This window comes from Haliotis cracherodii, unplaced genomic scaffold (assembly GCF_022045235.1).
Source record: "Haliotis cracherodii isolate W230 unplaced genomic scaffold, xgHalCrac1.p SCAF_21, whole genome shotgun sequence".
Taxonomy (NCBI): Eukaryota; Metazoa; Mollusca; class Gastropoda; order Lepetellida; family Haliotidae; genus Haliotis; species Haliotis cracherodii.
In genome coordinates, this window is record NW_027266277.1 from 14,719,704 (window position 1) to 14,732,730 (window position 13,027).

Consider the following 13,027-nt stretch of genomic DNA (forward strand, 5'->3'; position numbering starts at 1 on the left):
ATGTCGGGAATCGAACCCGGGTCTTCGGCGTGACGAGCGAACGCTTTAACCACTAGGCTACCCGACTGCCCCCATTCAAATAAAAGAGCAGCACATTAAATTCTTGATATGACAGTGTCAAGGACATTCTCACTAGGACAAAAGCAGGTTAGAATTGTATATATACATGTGCAACATATACTATCATGAAACCAACATATTCATCTGTTCATAACAAGGCCATTACTTCCATATCTGTTAGTTCACGGATCCACTGATCCTTTCCAAAATAGAGAAAAAATACACACTTGTTCAGTTTGTGGCAAATGTTTTTGAGTCTACCAGACCAAACTTAGCATCATTTCAGGTAGATTTCAGTGTCTTCATACAGACTGATATTAGCTGAGCTGGAGACTGATATTAGCTGAGCTGACTTGACAGAACAGACTTTTACTTGACTCGGTCTTTGAACAGTTGCACCCTGCTTATTTAGTTTGCACCAAAACATAACATATGCAAAATATTTCATAAAATATGAGGCTCAATACGCCAAAAGAAATCAAGGATGATTCTGTTCAGTCCTTGTCCATTAAAAAACACTTTGCCAAAATTTGTTCTCTTAGTCATCTGAGCAAAGCTGATATTTTCCAAACTGAAAGTGATAAAAAATCAAAAGTACATTGGTAGAGGCTGCCGTAAAAAATATGCGATCCTACGAACATAAAAGTAATGGCCAAAACATTCATGTCGCAGAGATAACCAGACGGATGATCTATCAGTAAAACATTTACAGTTTGTGTACAGGAACAGATGTGTCTAGTTACTGTTGACAAGAAGGAAATCGTTACTATGGTTACATCAGCATCTGTTAATGCAGTGACAAGGCAAATGCTAACGTTTGCGAGTTGTTCACAAGTGACTGTCATGTGATTTTTAGGTTGTGTCTGTTTTGACATTCAAAACATAATTTCAGCATGTAAAGCAGGCATAGTTTAAAAACAGGTGCCTAGAAAAACAGCTTTACTGATGTACTACAACAGGGGGATTGGGGAATGTGTGTTGATGTTTTACCAGTCCTGGCGCCACTGCATTCTCGTGGACACTAAGAACAGAACAAACTGTGAACAAACCATGTTCACTTTACGAGGAATGGAGAAAACCACCACTGGACTATACTTTCATACGAGTTAGTGAGTGAGTTGAGTTAGCACTGCTTTAAACAGTATTACAGTTATATAATGACAAGTTAGCATTATGCAGGAGGAAAGTCTGAAGTGATTCAGGTCTTAGACATTAACCATTTTGTTGAAAACCATGAGTATGGTTCAAGCCTAGAAACATAACCAGGGTACATCTGGGATTACCACCCATGATCATAGGATTCTTGCACACGGTGTGGTGTGGTGTTATGTTGTGTTGTGTTGTGGTGGTTGAGGCATGGTGTGGTGGTGTGTATGGTGGTGTGGTGTGGTGTGGTGTGGTGTGGTGTGGTGTGTTGTGGTGTGGCAGTGTGGTGGTGTGTTGTGTTGTGTTGTGTTGTGGTGTGGTGTGTTGTGTTGTGGTGTGGCAGTGTGGTGGTGTGGTGTGGTGTGGTGTGGTGTGGTGTGGTGTGGTGTGGTGTGTTATGGTGTGGTGTGGTGTGGTGTGGTGTGGTGTGGTGTGGTGTGGTGTGGCAGTGGTGTGGTGTGGTGTGGTTTGGTGTGGTGTGGTGTGGTGTGGTGTGGTGTGGTTTGGTGTGGTGTGGCGTGTTTGGTGTGGTGTGGCATGTGTGCTGGGTGTGGTGTGGTGTGGTGTGGTGTGGTGTGGTGTGGAGTGGCGTGTTTGGTGTGGTGTGGCATGTGTGCTGGGTGTGGTGTGGTGTGGTGTGGTTTGGTGTGGTGTGGCGTGTTTGGTGTGGTGTGGCATGTGTGCTGGGTGTGGTGTGGTGTGGTGTGGTGTGGTGTGGTGTGGTGTGGTGTGGTGTGGTGTGGTGTGGTGTGGCCTGGTATGTTGTGGTGTGGTGGTGTTGTGTTATGGTGTGGTGTGGTGTGTGTGGTGTGGTTTGGTGTGTAGTGGTGTGTAGTGGTGTGGTGTGATGTGGTGTGTTGTGGTGTGGTGGTGTGGTGGTGTGGTGGTGTTGTGGTTTTGGCGTGGCGTGGCGTGGTGATGCATCGTGATGCAACATGATGGTGCTGATGTGACGTGATACAATGCTAGTGACGGTGCTGATGTGGTGTCATACAATACTAGTGAATCTACTGATTTAAGACAGACAGCTTGAAATGTGCTGTGATATACACACAAACAACAGGTCTGGTGAGATTCTTCTATCTTCAAATTGTATATGCATAAATGCAGACACACCTTGTTAACTCGAACATCATTAACTCACAATAAGACGTAACATGACTGTCCCAGCACAATACATACCTCAAAAATGTGTCACAATACTCACACCAAAAGAAACGTGAACCATACAAACATATAGAATAGCATGTTCATTAAGAAGAGATGTTTCCAATGTGTACCAATTAATGACAAACCTAACAATCAATCAAGTGTTACCACAGCGTGTCTTTATTCTCATCACGATGTGCTGCACATGATTTCCAAACTTTACAAGCTAATCCTGCACAGGACAAATGGTGTACCTCGAGTCATGGATCACATGTGATACTTTCATGAGTATTGGTTCACACAACATACCAGTATGTTAGTTTGCGCATCAAATCAATCTTATATCGCTTGAATATGAGTAAGTCTTCATATTTCAATCTCATTAAAATCAGATCTTAGTTCTCGCTACCGCTAAACAAAGATCTGAGGACATCCCATTACGGGTCACGTCAGACCGACCTTGCGCGAACTTTGACCGACCATTGGAATGACCAATCAGAAGGCAGCTTTCTCGTGCTTTAAGGCACTAATTTCAAATTGGCGACTATACTTCGAAACATATTTTGACAAATACTCGATTACAAATTTGAAAGCTAAACATAAGAACATTCTGGAATAGCTAATACCGTATTCGACGTAATAAGCGCCCAGGGCGCTCTCAAAATTAGCAATAGGGAGCTCTTATTAGGATATTATTTTGAGTTGAAAGATCGTAACTTTCGTGGTTTATGCTGACAGCCTGAAATGTTTATATACGACAGACATATTTTTCCAGGATTTAATTGCCCATAATTAAGGGTGCATATGACATACGAGTGCGTATTATACACAAATAAATAAGTCTTGTGTACATTAAACAATTGGAAGGGATTCTAACTGAGATTGTTCATTAGCCAATATATTAGCAAATATCGCCGTGGGCGCTTATTAGAGCAGGGCGCTTATTACGTCGAATACGGTAGATGGTCTAGATTGTATGGATTCAGCTGTTAAACCCGTAACCATTGTTCGGAATACCCCGTTTAAAGTTTTTGAAATTGCATGATTAGAAATCACATTCCGACTGTCACTTTCATAATCTGGTAAGCGACGCTCTGATTGGTTGGATGAAAGGTCGTTCTGACGTGACCCCTAATGGGATGTCCTCAGATCTTTGTTTAGCGGCAGCGAGAACTATAAGGTCTGATTTTAATGAGATTGCTTCATATATTAACCAGCATGTAGGGTATTCACGTTTCTTTTGATGGTGAGTATATTACCACTGTGGTCTCAAACCTACAAACTACTGGACACAAATCCTAGCGTCCCCAGGACATTGAGTTAACAAGGCATGACTGTCGTGAAGAACTGACGCTTCAATGTCAAGCAAACAACTGAATGTAGCATTGATAACATGCAACACAATGAATCAATGCATTGAAAAAGCCAAAACATAGCATGCTTACTACATAACCTTCAGAAAAGCCTTCCCACAAGCTTAAAATATATTACAAATCCGTCCGTAGATTTTAAGCTTTGAATGCAAGGTCTATCATTCTATTTACAATTCAAGAAGGAATTTTACATCACAAACAAGAAGCCCCTTTAAAACAGCTTATCCCAGAGCTCCAGATAAGCTTTTGGTGTTGTGGGTATTTTACCCATGCATTTTAAAATCATTGGGTATCAGTAATTCTATCTGGGTATTCAAATTTCTGTTACCCACTAGTTTTTACACATGTGGGTATTTAAGTTAAATATTTAAACACACTATTCATCTAGTCGCTGCAAACTGGTGTTGTGGGTTTGAGAGCTTTATAGGACTAAAAACACACACGATACTTCCACAAGAAAGTGTGATGGCAAATGATCATGATGTAACTGTCATCGTGGAGTTTGGCAAGGTTGACGGAATGTCCGTATTAATTTCAAAATAAGTTGCTGATTTGCTAATAGAATATGCATGGTTACTTCACAATATTTTGATGATAGCCACAAGTTTTATTTTTGTAGCGTATCTGTAATGTTAGTTGCGTATTTGATACACTTGAATTTTATTTCACTGCATATTTCTGCCTTGCTGATGCGTATTTTACGCAGATACGCAGCTTATCTGGAGCTCTGTTATCCATAAATAGATCTCAATGTTGAAGAAGGACATTACGTTCAGTTGTTGAAGGACATTGTAAGAGTGGACAAGGCAATCAGGTCTTGCTGACAAGTCTCTCAGCTAAATACAATGATATATAAATATATATGTATTAGTTACTTCATTATGATTCCCAAACTGAAAGGCAATAGTTTTATTGGCATTACTAAAACATAACTGATCAAAACAATACCAAATCATATCAAACAAACATTTAGCACAATCAAAGAGCTGTAGTCATTTTGCAAAGTAGTTTACAAAATAAAGTACTACCATTTCTACTTGAATACAATTTCTAAAAGCCTATGTACAGCGAGTTAATTGTGCCAATAGATAAATACAATAAACAACAAACGTCATGGTTTGTGTAATTAGTTCCCAGATCCAGGACTGAATATATAGGGCTGGCTATCGATACAGATCATAGAGATCGATAATCGTTAACTTAATATCGATCAATTATCGATAAATAACGTAGAAGTATCTTTGGGCAAATACGCAAAAAAAAAATCCTAAAGAAATCAACATATTTCACTCCACTGGTGAGTTGTGACACATTTATTCAGGGATTACTTTGTGGACATTTGAGACATAACAGAAGGAGTTACTTTCCATCTTCAGCAATAAACAATGTTGACAATAACAAGTCCGTTTAGCTCAATCTAAACTTTATTTCATCACAATAGTTTATGTGAGGTATTATCGATGACACAAATTTTCATATCGATTATCGTTAATATTTCTTCCCTTCGATGATAATTCAGATGATAGATTTTTTTTTGCCAGCCCTACGATTATGAGAAATGTGCAACAAAATCAAAACATGAAAAAACAGCTGAGTTTCTTCCTTGAAAAGTCTGACAATTAACAGTAAATCCTCTGAAGATCAAATAGGAAATATCCAAGAGGCATTTTAGTTTTATTTCAATTTAGTATTTCAACAATACTTTTGAGATTTCTCCAAAATTTCTTTTATTTCTGATGCCTGATACCTTGATGTTTGATGTTTAACTTTATACCCGTGAAGATCTGGGGTAGAATAGCTCTTCAGCAACCCATACTTGCCGTAAAAGGCGACTATGCTTGTCGAAAAGGCGACTAATGGGATCGGGTGGTCAGGCTTGCTGACTTGGTTGATGCATGTCATTGATCCCAATTGTGTAGATCGATGCTCATGATGTCAATCACTGGATTGTCAGGCCCAGACTCCATTATTTATAGACCGCCGTCATATAGCTGGAATATTGGTGGGTGCGGCGTCAAACAAACAAACAAACAAAATTTAAATCTTTTCACCAGTTAAAGAAGGCCTAATGATTGATGACCGTTATAACCTTATACATAAAGAATTCAAATCTAATTGCAAATGAAAAAATACCGAGATCTAAATGCTAAATAACACACAAATATTAGTTCATGCAAAAATATCAATTGAATGTTGCAGAGAACATGAAGAAAGAAAAGATTTGAAATTGATGAGGTAAAAAATCTCAAACACATTCAGATGACAAACTGAAATATTCTGCAACTTTTCATACACACTGATTTTATTTAGTATATAACTGTGAAAGGCTAAGAGAACTAAGATGCTACAGCAGAGGTGTTGAGAGATCATACTTACTGTCTTGGAACTTTCCTGAAGAGTAATATTAGTACAATAGGCTCATCTCAGTCAATAAGTATTGTGCATTGTGTGCAGTTTGGCATAAAACAGGTGTGTCTAGCTGCAGAGTATTATCATAACATACTGGATTCATCCAGGGAACTGACCATTTAATAATTGGTGTCTGGGTGTCTGGGTGCTGGTGGGTAGAGCTGGGGGTGTCTGGGGGCTTGGGCAGGGTGTCTGGGGGTAGGTGGGGCTGGGGCTCGGGTGTCCTGGTGTGTGGGGGTTGGGGCTTGGGCTGGGTTTCTGAGGGCTTGGGCAAGGTGTCTGGGGCAGGTGGGGCTTGGGCTTGGGCTTGGGCTGGGGCTGGGGCAGGGGCAGGGGCAGGGGCAGGGGCAGGGGCAGGGGCAGGGGCAGGGCCCTGTTGGAGCTGTGGCAAGGGCTGGGGCAAGGACAGGGTGTCTGGGAGCTAATCTCATTAAAATCAGACCTTAATTCTCGCTATCGCTAAACAAAGATCTGAAGACATCCCATTAGGGGTCACGTCAGAACGACCTTTCATCTGACCAATCAGTGCGTCGCTTACCAGATCATGAAAGTGACAGTCGGAATGTGTCGGGATTAACGACTGAATCCTTGCAATCTAGACCATCTATTAGCCATTCCAAAACGTTCTTTTGCTTAGGTTTCAAATTTGTAATCGAGAATTTGTCAAAATAAGTTTCGAAGCGTACCGTAGTCGCCAATTTGAAATTAGTGCCGTAAAGCACAAGAAAGCTGCCTTCTGATTGGTCATTCCATTGGTTGGTCAAAGATCACGCAAGGTCGGTCTGACTTGGCCCGAAATGGGATGTCCTCAGATCTTTGTTTAGTGGTAGCGAGAACTAAGATCTGATTTTAATGAGATTGTCTGGGAGCTGGTTGGGCTGGGGCTAGGGCTGGGGCTGGGGCTTGGTCTGGGGCTGGGGCTGGGTGTCTGGGAGCTGGTTGGGCGGGGGTAGGGCTGGGTCTGGGTCTGGGGCTTGGTCTGGTTTTGGGTCTGGGTCTGGGTCTGGGTCTGGGTGTCTGGGAGCTGGTTGGGCGGGGGTAGGGCTGGGGCGAGGACAGGGTGTCTGGGTGCTGGTGGAGCTAGGGCTAGGGCATGTTGTCTGGGGTCGGGGTGCTGTGGGGCTGGATGTCTGATAGCTTGGGCAGGATGTCTGGGGGATGATTGGGCGGGAGTAGGGCTTGGGCGAGGACAGGGTGTCTGGGTGCTGGTGGAGCTAGGGCTAGGGCATGGGGCCGGGGTCTAGGTGCTGGTGGAGCTAGGGCTAGGGCATGGTGTCTGGGGTCTGGGTGCTGGTGGAGCTAGGGTTAGGGCATGGGGCCGGGGTCTTGGTGCTGGTGGAGCTAGGGCTAGGGCATGGTGTCTGGGGTCGGGGTCTGGGTGCTGTGGGGCTGGATGCCTGATAGCTTGGGCAGGATGTCTGGGGTCGGGGTCTTGGTATGGGTGCTGGTGTCTGGGGGTCTGAGAACTGGGGGTCTGGGTGTCTGGAATCTGGGGGCTGGTGGAACTTTTTATTTATATACAAATAATCCAAGACCTCTCCCAGAATATCAAATGGTCTGCTCCTAATCATTTCCATACACAAATTAAACAACTGGCGTCATGCACTTCAAGCTTAGAACATGCAAGCTGCATATGTCTTTTGATAATATTGATACAATCGAATTTATGGTAGAACTATTAAAGTGAATAAAGTTAATTGTTTTTGTTGGAACAAAATATGAAAAGCTTACATACCGTGCTATTCGTAAGTATTAGAATGATAACAATTGAGGCAAAGCATTATGCAATATCTACAAATAAATTCAAATAAATTCCACAACCTCATCTAAATGAACATTATGTTTTCTATTTCAAAATGTTAAAAATAATATCCATGTGCCCAATATGAGTAGTAAAAATCAACAATTAATATAATGCATAAAACAAGTGGTGTGTGTCACTGATCAAACAATTCAAAACATGCACAAGTCGTACTTCATTTGCTTATGAAATTATTTCTTCAATATTAGTCTTAAAGGCAGCAAATACTCACAGGTTTCCCCTGGACAGTTGACTCAAGGGCATCAACCAGATCGGCAGTTATTCCTATCAGGTTATGGTAGTCAGCCTGGAATATAGCATTAGTAGCTGCTGTAAATGATGAAATCAACACACCTCCCCTAACATCTTCCAGAGGCAAGGGAGTCACCTGACTGTAAAAGTCCAGTTTCCACCCTTGCTGAACGAGGCTGGAATTATGAAGTTAAATTTTGGCTGGACTAACGAGTCTATGCATTGTCCAATCAATATCGTGTAACGAAATAGACATCCATTTAGACAAAACATGGATTTCAACGTGTAGATTTCAGTCGACTGCAGGATTCGCAGACAGTTTGTACCGTTAACTGGGCATAGATATTTGATTGGTCATTAGGAGGGGGATAGACGGGATATAACTCATAATAGCCACTGGTGGTGCTATGATGGAGCCCAGAAATTCCAGCCTAGTTCGGCAAGGGTGAAAACTGGACTTTTACAGTCAGTTAACTCCCTTGCCTCTGGAAGGGAAGATGCTCCCTGAATAACCATAGTAACCTACCTCCACTACCACTATAGTGATCCTGACAATTACACATACGATATGTAATACATATAACTGGTACTTCTACTCTACAAAAGTCCCCAAGTTGAACATTGAAATCTCCATCTGAGAGCATGTGTACCCTTTAAATGCAGTAAGAAATAGATCATGGTAGCCTGTATTTAATTCTAGACCAGCCAAACTATTAGTTGTTTAGCCTTAGCAATTTATCCATGCCTTCAGCCTCCAGCAAGAGAAAGATCCATTCCTCTAGCAGAAGCAACTATCCATGCCTCTAGCAGAAGCAACTATCTATGCCTCCAGCAGAAGCAACTATCTATGCCTTCAGCAGAAGCAACTATCTATGCCTCTAGCAAAAGCAACTATCCATGCCTCTAGCAGAAGCAACTATCCATGCCTCTAGCAGAAGCAACTATCCATGCCTCTAGCAGAAGCAACTATCCATGCCTCTAGCAGAAGCAACTATCCATGCCTCCAGCAGAAGCAACTATCCATGCCTCTAGCATTAGCAACTATCCATGCCTCTAGCAGAAGCAACTATCAATGCCACCAGCATTAGCAACTATCAATGCCTCTAGCAGAAGCAACTATCAATGCCTCTAGCAGAAGCAACTATCCATGCCTCCAGCAAAAGCAACTGTCCATGCCTCTAGCAGAAGCAACTATCAATGCCACCAGCATTAGCAACTATCAATGCCTCTAGCAGAAGCAACTGTCCATGTCTCTAGCAGAAGCAACTATCCATGCCTCCAGCATAGGCAACTATCCATGCCACCAGCATTAGCAACTATCAATGCCTCTAGCAGAAGCAACTATCCATGCCTCCAGCAAAAGCAACTGTCCATGCCTCTAGCAGAAGCAACTATCAATGCCACCAGCATTAGCAACTATCCATGCCTCTAGCAGAAGCAACTGTCCACGCCTCCATCAGAAGCAACTATCCATGCCTCCAGCATAAACAACAATCCATTCTTTCAGCATAAGTAACTATCCATGCATTCAGGATAGGCAACTATCCATGCCTCCAGCATAGGCAACTACCCACGCCTCCAGCATAAACAACAATCCTTTCTTTCAGCATAAGCAACTATCCATGCCTCCAGCAAAGGCAACTATCCATGCCTCTAGCAAAGGCAACTATCCATGCCTCCTGCATATGATGACAATGAGATAGGTCACACACTGTTACCACCTGAGTGCTTGCAATAGGGTACTGTCTGTAAATGTGTCTTCCCAACAGGGAGTTAGAAGTTAGACACTGATGGCTTTACCTGAACCCTGCTGTGGCGTCTCATGTACGTGGAGGTCTTCTTCTCCGCATCTATCAGCTTCTGCTGCAGCATTGACATCTGATGTATACCTGCAATAATACACCAAAGCTGTATACTCCCCAAGGAGCTGAGATTTAGAGGTGTTATTTATAAGAAAATTTACTATTGACATGTCAACTCAAAAGAATCATGATATAATGATTAAAATAAAATTAATCACACTTTACACATACAGATAAACATTTAATATACCTATGACATAGACCTGCAATTAATAATTTTTTCTAAATATGAACTGGACTCATCCAAAACATATCTAAACTTGAATTTATGACCTCATTGTAAATCTTACCCAGCGTTAGAAATAGGCACTAGTCCTATAGTCCTTACCAGACTGCCCAATAGTAAAGGTATCCTAAAGACTAGTAGAATTTGGCCCATTTTAAGGGTTTTGCTATATGTTATCATTATAAGGACTAGTGGACAAAAACTGTTAGTTTCTAACCCTGTTACCATGGTAATCTTATTATATACAAACGTTTCTGTGGCAATGGAGTATTAATTCAGCATTCATATTCATGAATTTGTATCAATTCAGCAATGACATTGTGAGTGAGTGAGTGAGTGAGTATGGTTTTACAGTCTTGTAGCAATATTCCAGCAATATCAGGGAAACCAAAAATGGACTTCACATGTGGTCTCCATGTAGCGAATCCAACACGGACCTTCGTTGTGATGCAAGAACACCTTAACCACTAGGCTTAACCAATCCATCCCTGACACCACTAAGGAGTCTTGTGGGTAGAATGTGTGGCTACACGTTTGTGGCATTTCAGCCAGGATTTCAGTCAGTTTCAGCCAGGGTTGCAGCCAGTAAGGTTTAAAGCTACAGGTCTATGAGGAAAATGAGATAACTTACTTTTGCTTGAACCTGGACCACCTCCTCCCCTCTGCGGTATTGTCAAGGAATGGCACTCAATGTATTCTCTATTTCTATATTTCATCCCAAAAAATATCATTAGGGATGACATGTTCATGAATTGATGCAGGCCTCAGAGTGAGTGAGTATGGTTTCACGCCGCTTTAAACAATATTCCAGCAATATCACGGTGGGGGAAAGCAGAAATGGGCTTCACACATTGTACCCATGTCGGGAATCGAACCCAGGTCTTCAGCATGATGAGCGAACACTTTAACCACTAGGCTACCCGACCGCCACTGCAGGCCTCAGATGTTTACCATCTCGGTGTAACCCACAAGCTCGGGTATGGTGCTGACAAACCTAGCCGGTTGATTGGGTGAACTGGGATTTGAACCCACGATCATAGGCTTCTGGTGTCTCAAGGGTTACAACCCTGCACAGCGAATTGTGATGCCTCAGGCGCCCACCCCGCCCCCTCATTCTTGTACAACTTGACACACAGTTGAACCTGTAACTTGTCTATAAAAGAACATACTAAGTATCAACAATGTCCATGACACATGGAGACTCTTGAACAATATTTCTACAAGTCAGTATGTCAACATGACACCCCATAGATGAAACCCTCAAACACAGGCTTAGTTCTGACAGGCCAAGGAATAGGATCAGCGTAATTCTGACAGATCAAGGATTAAGATCAGAGTAATTCCGACAGATCAATGATTATGATAGGATAATTCTGACAGACCAAGGATTAGGATCAGGATAATTCTGACAGATCAAGGATTAGGATCAGGATAATTCTGACAGATCAAGGATTATGATCAGGGTAATTCTAACAAACCAATGATTCTGATCAGGGTAATTCTAACAGACCAAGGATTATGATCAGGGTAATTCTGACAGACCAAGGGTTATAATCAGGGTAATTCTAACAGACCAAGGATTATGATCAGGGTAATTCTGACAGACCAAGGGTTATGATCAGGGTAGTTCTGACAGATCAAGGATTGTGGGATTCAAACACAGAACCAGTGGGGCCAGGGTGCTAGTGGACACAGCTATGCACAGGCTATTGCAGAGTCTTACACAGCTGGCCTCCCATGGTATAGAGGACATTCTTAAGGATACATATAAATCGAACAGCCGTGGTTGTGGTGTGGAGTTTAAAGCTAACGTCAGGAATTTGTCCAGTCGAACTTCAAGGTCCTTCATCCAACTGTCCTGTAATGATAATAGTTGTTTGCTGTTAATAATCTCTTGTCTTAATCATCTGATATAGTAAGTCTTCCCAGCATATATGTAACTTCCTTTATAAACATTCTTTAAATACTTATTCAGTGAGTTTGGTTGGTTGGTTGTTTAACGCCGCACTCAGCAATATTCCAGCTATATGAAGGCGGTCTGTAAATAATCGAGTCTGAACCAGACAATCCATTGACTGATGTCATGAGCTTCGATCCACGCAATTGGGATACGATGACATGCATCAGCCAAGTCTGACCACCCGATCCCATTAGTCACCTTTTAAAGCAAGCATGGGTTGCTGAAGACCTATTCTACCCCGGATCTTCACGGGTCTATGAGTGAGTGAGTGAGAGAGTGAGTATGATTTTACGCAGCTGTTAGCAATATTCCAGCAATATCACAGCAGAGGAATACTGATTCAGACACAAAAATCCTGAACAGCTCAGAAAACAAAATACTCAATATGAGGTTGACTGAAACATAAGAAATGGTCATCAGTGGTCATCAGTGGTCATCAGTGGTTAAATCAAGTCTTATCACAAATCCTTTTATAAAAATCAAGTGAGGTAGATAATAAAATGTGAAATCTTGAACCACAAAAAGATCTATTCATAATCTTTAAAATTTAAAAACAAATATCACCTAAACAATGAAAGTCACAACTCACCGAAAAAAGTTCCTTGTATGAAGGGTGCTCCTTTGGTTTGGGGACAAACGGTAGGGCATAGAATGGCAGGAATTCTGTAGTCTGACTCAGAGTTGATCCTCTTGACTCAAGGTAGGTCTTGAACTCACCCATGTTCATTTCAACTTCAGACTAGGAACACAAACAGGAATTGTAACAATCAGAGAAATCTGGTGATGTAA

The 13,027-nt window shown here is 42.0% G+C and overlaps 1 protein-coding gene across 1 annotated transcript in view; it reads right to left on the reverse strand.

Annotated features, from left to right (window-relative positions):
* LOC139470858 (lisH domain-containing protein ARMC9-like) overlaps positions 1-13,027 on the reverse strand; it is a 42,881-nt gene that overhangs the window by 25,634 nt on the left and 4,220 nt on the right. Inside the window, exons 5-10 of the mRNA XM_071253180.1 lie at positions 12,828-12,977; positions 12,044-12,136; positions 10,910-10,940; positions 9,991-10,079; positions 8,171-8,245; positions 6,105-6,119 (exon numbers count right to left, since the gene is read on the reverse strand). Of these exons, the coding sequence (XP_071109281.1) occupies positions 6,105-6,119; positions 8,171-8,245; positions 9,991-10,079; positions 10,910-10,940; positions 12,044-12,136; positions 12,828-12,977 (453 nt within the window). The remainder of the gene's footprint in view (positions 1-6,104; positions 6,120-8,170; positions 8,246-9,990; positions 10,080-10,909; positions 10,941-12,043; positions 12,137-12,827; positions 12,978-13,027) is intronic.